This window comes from Rutidosis leptorrhynchoides, chromosome 11, assembly GCF_046630445.1.
Source record: "Rutidosis leptorrhynchoides isolate AG116_Rl617_1_P2 chromosome 11, CSIRO_AGI_Rlap_v1, whole genome shotgun sequence".
In the NCBI taxonomy this organism is placed as follows: domain Eukaryota; kingdom Viridiplantae; phylum Streptophyta; class Magnoliopsida; order Asterales; family Asteraceae; genus Rutidosis; species Rutidosis leptorrhynchoides.
The window spans coordinates 238,119,787-238,128,318 of NC_092343.1; the positions used below are offsets into that span (position 1 = coordinate 238,119,787).

The 8,532-nt window shown below is 40.8% G+C and overlaps 1 protein-coding gene across 1 annotated transcript; it reads right to left on the minus strand.

The window, feature by feature from the left end:
• Positions 1–1,983: 1,983 nt before the first annotated feature.
• On the minus strand, positions 1,984–2,647 carry LOC139875466 (uncharacterized). The gene is made up of 2 exons (XM_071862803.1): positions 2,384–2,647; positions 1,984–2,265 (listed from the first exon to the last, which is right to left on the minus strand). Exons 1-2 carry the CDS (start codon positions 2,645–2,647, stop codon positions 1,984–1,986), a joined length of 546 nt encoding a protein of 181 aa, XP_071718904.1.
• Between the last annotated feature and the right edge of the window lie 5,885 nt (positions 2,648–8,532).

Sequence of the window (8,532 nt, forward strand, 5' to 3'; positions counted from 1 at the left end):
GTCATCACCATCATCGTTTATTACTGTATCATCTTCTTCTTCTCATCAAAGTCGTAGCAGTAGCAGTAGAAGTTAATAGCAGCATGTGTTTGTTCGATCGGGTATATACAGAAGTAGAAATTGCTGCTGTAGCAGCGACAGTAGGAAATAGAAACAAAATGAAAACGGGAACTATCAAGAAGGTAAGGAGAAAGAAAAAAAATATACGGTGAGGTGATGGTTATGACGAGTTCAAGAAAAAAATATATAGAAGAGAGGGATAGAGAAATAGCGAGGGTGGATGGTTGTAGTCTCGGTGGTGAAGGTTGTTCATGGTGGTGACTAGTGGAGCTAGGGTGGTGGTGATTGGTTTAGTGTATCATGATAAAGATGTGGTGGTTTGGTTGTGGATTACGGTTACAGGAATAGAAATAGGTGGTAATCGGTGGTACATCAAACAATAACCAAGATGGGTCTTGATTGATCACGTCCAAAGCAGAAAGGTAAAGGAGAGATATAGAGAGAGATGAGAATGAGAGATGGGTGTTGTCGATGTTTTGCAGGTGGTGTTCTAAACGGGTTTGGTGACGATTATTGGTAGTGAACACAATGAAGATGGTGAAAGTTTTATGGTGGTTGTGGTGATTTCAACAAGAGAGGGAGAGAGATTCAAGGTGATTTTTAGATGGTGTTGGTTGGTTCTGGCACTCGATAACAGAAAAGAGACCATAGTGGTCGTCGAAGAAACAATATAGAAGTAGATGAAAGTTATACATGGAAACAAGAGGAAGGAGTAGTTGTGTGTTTTGATGCATAAATGAATAAGTAACATATATAATTGTATGTAAGTGTGATTGCTCGACAAAGTCACTAACCTATATGATATTTAATGCAATTATTTCACACTAGCATGAATAATTCAACCACTCTCATTTGTTTCCTTCTACCACTAATTCAAAAAAAAACAAAAAGATAAAACAAACGTGATACATTTTGATATTTAGTGTGCCGACATTGTTATATAATACACGGTCTGGTATCTCGTGCTCTGTTATTAATTAGTGATGGTTAAAAGTCTTAAGAAGATCCCATATTTTAATATAGTATTTATATATTTATATGTATATATCTAATTAAATATATATGTATCTATTTACAAATAGTTGTTCGTGAATCGTCGGGATAGTCGAAGGTCAATTGAGTATATGAAACAGTTCAAAATTTTTGAGACTCAACCTAACCGATTTCTCTTATCGTGTCAAAAATACAATATCGTATCGAGAGTTTGATTTGAAATTAGTCGAAATTTTCGGTCGTTACACCTATTCCAAAACTGGAGGCTATAAGTCAAAATAAAGATGCTCCCGTCGAAGACATTATTGATTTAGACTTAACCAGTAAGTAATAGAATTTCGCAATCATATGCGCATCTGTAAGCGCGTTTTAATGTTTCAATTTGTTGTACTTTCCGCAGTATTATAATAAAATTTTATTTATCAATTGCAATTGCTTTTATTTATATAGCGCTTTGAGAATATTATTCATAATTACTAGCATTGTCTTTTGCAATTTCATTGTTTACTATTGTGCACATAACAAACAATTACTTTATGCGAAACAACCTGTATGCACGTGTTGTTCTGCACATTATGAATCTTTTAAGTCCGCCGAAACGATCCTTAGGTAAAAATTTGTGTTTATTGCGAAGCATCCAAGTATGGCTAGATCTAATACTTCGGGTAAAATTTAACAAATTGCATTCCTTTCGCATACACTTTAAATTGTTTTTATTAACTTTCAAGTGGTCTTTACCATCACTTGTATAATTTCAATTTTGGTATTTTATGCAACGCGTTATATTTACAAACTACGCAAAAACGCACAATTGTTGTTATGAAGAAAAACTTGAATTTCATTCATTTCGCATATTAATACAAACTTAATTTTGCTTCTCATAAGCTCAAATCATTAGATTGCGCATAGAATTTCGCACATTTCTTCTGATTATATGTAATATCCTTTCAACAAAGTAGCATGACACGCGTTAGGTATATTGCGCCTTTCAATGTCCTGGAGTTTATAAGAGCCTGCCGCATTGATTCCCACGATTTGGTATGGACCTTCCCAGTTAGGTCCCAACTTCCCAAGTTTTTCAGCACGGCTTGCTTCATTATTCCGCAAAACCCACTCTCCAACATCGAAGGCTAACGCGCGTACTTTCTTGTTGTAATACTTGGCAATTTGTTGCTTATTATTTGCCTCGTATCGCGGCCATAAGCCTGCGCTCTTCAATGAAATTTAGATTTTCACAAATGCCATCTGCATTCGCATTTTCATCAAGTTTAGCAACTCTATGCGTTTCAACAAAGACTTCCGCGGGAATCATTGCCTCTGAACCATATACCAGGCTAAAAGGTGTTTCGCCCGTACTTTTCTTGAAAGTAGTGCGATGAGCCCATAGTACATTTGACAGTTCATCAACCCATCCATTCCGCTTTTCATTCAAACATTTTCTAATACCACTGACAATATCGTGGTTAGTGACCTCACATAGCCCATTTGCCTGCGGATGTGCAACTGATGTAAATTTTTGAATTATATTCAATTCCACACACCAGCTTAGAAATGGATCTTTAACAATCTGTGCCCCATTATTGATCATATACATAGCATTGTATATGTATATTTTTATTGCTAAAGGCAAAAACAGAACTACGCGGGTTATAAGGCACAGTTATGCGGTGCTCGCTAAAAACAATCACTGCGGTTAGGTATTCGCTGAAATACAAAACCGCGGTTCGACTCGCTGATTTTCTGCGGAGAGCGGAGCATCTCGCAGACCGCAGAAATCACGAGTACTATAAATAGAGAGCGTGGCCTCTCATTTATAGGTTGTTGATTCTCGGACATTTGCCTAAGACTATTGTGAATTTCACTTGTGACTTTGCCCAAGGACTTTTCACATTGAGTTAAGGTGAATCATGCTAATCGATAACGAAGACCGGGTCGGGGTGGTTGATCACTTGATTGCTAAAGTGAAAAACGATCATCGGGGCCCAAAATAGTTGCACAACATCCCATACTCCATTATAATCTTATTGCACTCAATCCGTAATTAAGTAACATGATTAATTAAGGATTGATCAATTGGCGCCATCCGTGGGACACGTTTTATAAAATTAAGCTGAAATTTTTTGTTTAAACGCTGATTTAACAATTAATTAAGCGGTTTAATTTTAGATCGTGTTATTGTTGTGGTGATTTGCAGGTATTTTCTCAATTCGTAAGTTGTTAATCTGCTTAACGACTATGGCAACGAATGCAAAACAAGCTGGTGTTTCTGCGAACGCTGATGCATTGCCCGGCGATTCGCAGAATGTTATTGTATTTCCAATGCAAACAGATTCAATTATTACTGCGGGAAAATCGGTTCAGGAACCGATTGCTAAAAAACTTAACGCAAATAATGCTAACGATTCGCAGCCCGAAGCTGCCGCTGAAAAAATGGTTGCACGCAGAACCATATTGCAAAATCGCGAAGAAACAATCGCTGAAGGAAAGCGAGCAAAAGTTGCATCTGGCAAATCAAGTTTGCGCACTGAAAAAGTTGTTAACGCTGCTATTGAGCAGGCTAAAAGAGATGCTAAACAAAACTGCGAATCTCGCATACCTCGCTCTTACTTGTGGCCGTTAAGCGGTTCAGGATCACAAAGTGATCGCTTAGTTCTTGAGCACAATGACAGCGATAGTGATGACGCAAATAACCACATTCGCGTGCATTCTGCGCATAAGTCCAGATTAGCGAAAGTGTCAAGGCAAGACAATGAATTTTCTGATGATTCAGACAGTGCAGATGAATTTGTGAAAAATCCATATGCTAAGCGAAAGCGACCGCCAACACCTTTCCCTCGCTGTGGGGAACAAGGTGAGTCGTCTGACGCTGCTCGCAGAGAAAACGCTCAAAATTTTTTAGCGGATGCTTTCAGAAGTATCGCGCCAAAATCAATGCACCACAAGTTTGATCAGCCAAACTTTCTGCAAGACATGCTTACAAAATTTTGTGCGGATAGCACAGATATGCGCGCAAAAAAGGCAACAGAAATTATTACTGCGGCGGACAAGTTTGTCCAGCATATTTCTGACTATCCAATCGTTTCTCCGCCGATTGTGCCGGCAACGCTAGGAGTCTATTCAGGACTAACTGATCCTCTGGATTTTCTGCAACGCTTTGAAGGCGTTGTAAGCACTTACAGCTGGGATGAACCAATCGCGTGCAGAGTTTTTCCTATGGCCCTGCAGGGGTCCGCAAGGGAATGGTTTCACAGTTTGCCATCTCGCAGTATCATTGGCTTTGTGGATCTGCGAGAAAAGTTTTTGCTACAGTTCCAAAATTTGCTACCGCAGAAGAAGACACACATAGAGTGTCACGATATTAAACAAGGCAATAAAGAGACCCTAAGCGCGCTGCTTACGCGGTATATTTACGAATGCCAAAAAATTCCGCGCTTAAATGAAGATCAAAAAATTTCTGGTTTTTTGCATGCTATCAACCCACAGAGGCATCCAACGCTTGTGCGGCGGTTAAGACGCGATGTCCCGCAGACATTCGCGAAAGTACAACAAGAAAATTATGATTATATCCGCGGAGGAGAAGATAGCAGTGTTACCCCCGCATGCGGCTGGGGTAGAGATAAAAATTGGCGTGATGACAATGATAGTTTCAGAGATGGTAACAGTGATAACTACCGCGGTTCAGGCTTTCCGCATAGAAATGGTGGTGGCGGATTTCAGCGAAATGACCGGTTTCAAGGCCAGAATGATAATCATTCGTATGGTCGCAATAACCGCTATTCCACACGCAAGTGGAATAACGAGTCATTCAATATAATCCAAATGCTAACAAAAACGCCCAAAGAAATCTTAATGCAAGAGCGAGTAGCTAAATCTTTCCCTGATCCGCAGCCTTTGGGGGAAAACAGCAGGCGCGACAGGTCAAAATTTTGTATCTTTCATGACGATTATGGTCATGATACCAATCGTTGCAGAGACTTAGCAGAATTTATTGCGGAAGCATACGAGCAGGGGAAATTGGATCATTTGATAGCGCAAAATGCATCCAGCACTGCGAATGCAATCATTATGCCCGCAGAGGCTAATGGCTCTAATCTCCCAAACGCGGTTGAGCGGAAAGCTCCTGCGGTGAAAAATTTGGGAGTGCGAATGGTAAACAAGAAGGAAAATCAATGCGGTGTAAAAGTGATCAATGTTGTGGAAGTGCAAGGTGCATTGTCAGTAATGCAAATTTCTGCGCAAATTGTTAGCTGGAAATGTCCATCTATCACATTTCCACCTGCAAGTTCGAATGCGAATAATGATAAGCCCGTGGTTATTGCATGTCGCGTCGCTAATACCGGCATCATAATCATGAAGGTACATGTCGACACTGGCAGCAGTGTCGATATCATGTACGAACAGTGTTTTCTACAGCTACCCGCAGAAATCCGCGCTTTGATGAAACCTACTGCGGTTTCGTTGGCCGGATTCTCAGGAGAGTCATCATGGCCTGTTGGCCAAATTGAATTGACAATGGAGTTGGTTGACGACAGCGATGAGTCGCTAACACGTCAGGCTTTGTTGAATTTGTATGTTATGCGAAATCAATCGCGGTTCAATATGATACTTGGCCGCACAGCTTTGCGCATGTTTGGCGCTATACCGTCGACTATACACGGTATGCTAAAGTTTTCAGCCAACAAGGGCATTGGTACGCTGATATCTGCGGAAATGGAGCCTTCTTGTGCTATGATTATGTCGAGTGCAGACATGTATGTTGAAGGGCATTCAGTTACCCCAGTTTAACGCGAAAACGAATAATGACATGTTGTATTGAAATCTCGCTAATATGCGCAATTTTATGTTTGAATATTGTAATGAACAATGTTGTAACGCGAATGAGTAATGCAAAGTTAATTTCAGTGTTAGTACTTGTTTCTTTAAACAGCGAAAACACTGCGTGTGGCCACGCGCAGTGCTTTTTTGCAGAATACAATTACTTAGCTTTTTATAACACTAAGTTAACGTTTGCTCTGCGGATACTTTAAGTGTGGCGACATTGTTTTCGCTGAAAAACAAAGCCCACTTAAAATGATATATAAATGCATAAAAGTATAGCGAAACGCTTCGCGGATAAACCAAGTGATGAAATTGCCCACTTGAGTAAAATATTAAAATTGCGAAAGGGTAAAATTTTCCTAAGTGTTTGATTTTGCCAGCACTTAGATGCTTCGCAATGCTAATTTTACCTAAGGATCGTTTTGTCGGACTTAGAAGATTCATGATGATAAAAGATTGTTTCGCACAAAGTACGCCTTATTATGTGCACAATAATAAGCGCCGAAATTGCAAAGGACAAGTCTGAATTATGAATATCAATTGCAAAGCGCTATATAAATAAAATGTTGCAACTGCGAAAGATGAAATGCGGAATATATTACATTAAAAAAGCGAACAAGTCGCTAAGGTAGTACAAAAAGCAATTCTAAGATTGCAAGCATACAATTACATAAGCGAAATAAAATTTAAAGCTCAAGCGCTTTAATTTCAGCGAGTGTTACATCCTCGCGCTCGCATAACTCATTTAGTGCCGGGATACTCACTTTCTCCACTTCTTTCTTGGCCACCTCTAATGCTTCCAGAGCATCATCGGTTGGGCATATCTCGGCGGCTAAGTCAGATGGTAGGGGCTTGGTGAGATCGCCGAGCTTGCAAAGCATGTCATGCCATTCGCAGCGAGCGGCAAGTATAGCGGCTTGCGAATAAGCTTCAAACTTTTCGGTGACAGGTTGTGAATCCATCACCTTCTCTGCGAATTGAGGAAGGTACTTAACATGTTGAGCGAAATTATTCTCTGCAATGTTCGCTCTCTTGTTATGATTAACCACAGCTTCCTTTGCTTTTGCTAACTCCTTTCTTAATCGCTCCGCTCTAAGATATTGAGAGTTCGCAACGTTAACTGCTTTTTCGCGTTCATCGGCTAAGTCGCTGAATCGACTAAAGCTATCCATAGTAAGACAAAGCGAGTCATACATGTTGTATAACCGCCGTCTCGCAGATTCAGCCAATGACAACCTGCTAAGCCTCTCTTTGGTTTCATTTGGCACAAAATTTTGCAAATCACGGTAAAGCTTGTTGGCTTCTGCATCGGCAATAGCTTCCTCTGGATCTACGTCATCTCCTTCTTCTTCATTAGACGCCTCTGCGTCAGAAGGATGAGAGGGGCCTTGGTCAGACTCGCCTACAGCACTTGAGGGAGCGCGGACCCTAATGTTGTAGCGCGGGGCAGATTCACCAGGAGATCCTGGAATGACAATTGCAGAAAAGTTAATAAATATCGCGAAAATTTTGCATAATATGCGCACATATAATTAGCAGTTGAAAAATAATAATAACGTACTAGCTTCTTGTTCGGCAAGAGTGCGAACACGTTTTTTACGCGGAGTCGGAGAACCTTCCGCTACCTTTCTTTTCCCGCGGTCCTCGCTGCCGGGGATAGAACGATCATTGATGATTGGCTCATCAATCAAGATAATATCGCCCTCGCCGACCTTTGGGCGTCGGGCAGGGCTGATACCGCTAACGTCAGCGGTCCTCATCATGAGATCCAGCGGAATCTCTGCAAAGTAATGCGAAATGCTATATAACATAACATATAGACTGCGAAATATGTTAAAAATTATGCGAAAAATATAAGCGAAAATACCATTTTTCGCTGAATCAATCAGAAGAGCGTCGTGGTCGCTCCACGGCCATTGAATCGAAACGCCTCCAATGTACAGCGGTACATTGGAGTACGGTCTTATAATAATGCCAGCCTTCTTAAAAATTGCGAGAACTTCGCGCTCTAGATCATCGAGCACGGGTGTCTCATTGATGTCAGGGTCCATCTTATCGCACCACTCCCTTGGGATGCGACTATCGACATATGCAGTATCGTTAATATAAAAAAATGAATTACGCCAATTACCGATGGAATCTTTTGGCGATAACATGTTGCCTAACTTACTGCGGAATGAAAACCACCCCACATCGTACAAAATCAAGCTATTAAGCATGCGGAACACATTTAATAAAGGCTGTTTATTGTTCGCGTTGCAGTACATCTCGAAAAGCACAATTTTATTCACCGCGTTAGGGTGAAGCTGTGCTAGTGCGACTTTATAGTATTCGCACACGCTGCGAAAGAACTGGGTTAAGGGTAAACGCAGGTTACCCTGCGAAATTGCAGATTCATAAACTGTGATTTTCCCCTTGGGGGGAGTGTTAGCTCGATCCTCTGACAATGGGGCGGATGGTACAAACTGCCCAAGTGGCGTGTACCACTCCCTAAGAGTTTGAATCTTAGCTTCCGTCATATGCGACACAAAGCCGCCGGGCGTGTGAAACGAACCAGAAGCAGCCATTGTAGATTTGAAATGATGAAATTAAATATGCAAGTTGTGAGATCAAAGTATGAATTGAGAAGTTGGTAGGCGAAATTGATTGATTGCTAAGTAT

Coding starts and splice junctions, on each gene's coding strand:
- LOC139875466 (XM_071862803.1), bottom strand. CDS start 2,647: ATGTATATGATCAATAATGGGGCACAGATTGTTAAAGATCCATTTCTA. Junction 2,266..2,383: donor GCGAAACACCTTTTAGCCTG/GTATATGGTTCA, acceptor ATTTCATTGAAG/AGCGCAGGCTTATGGCCGCG.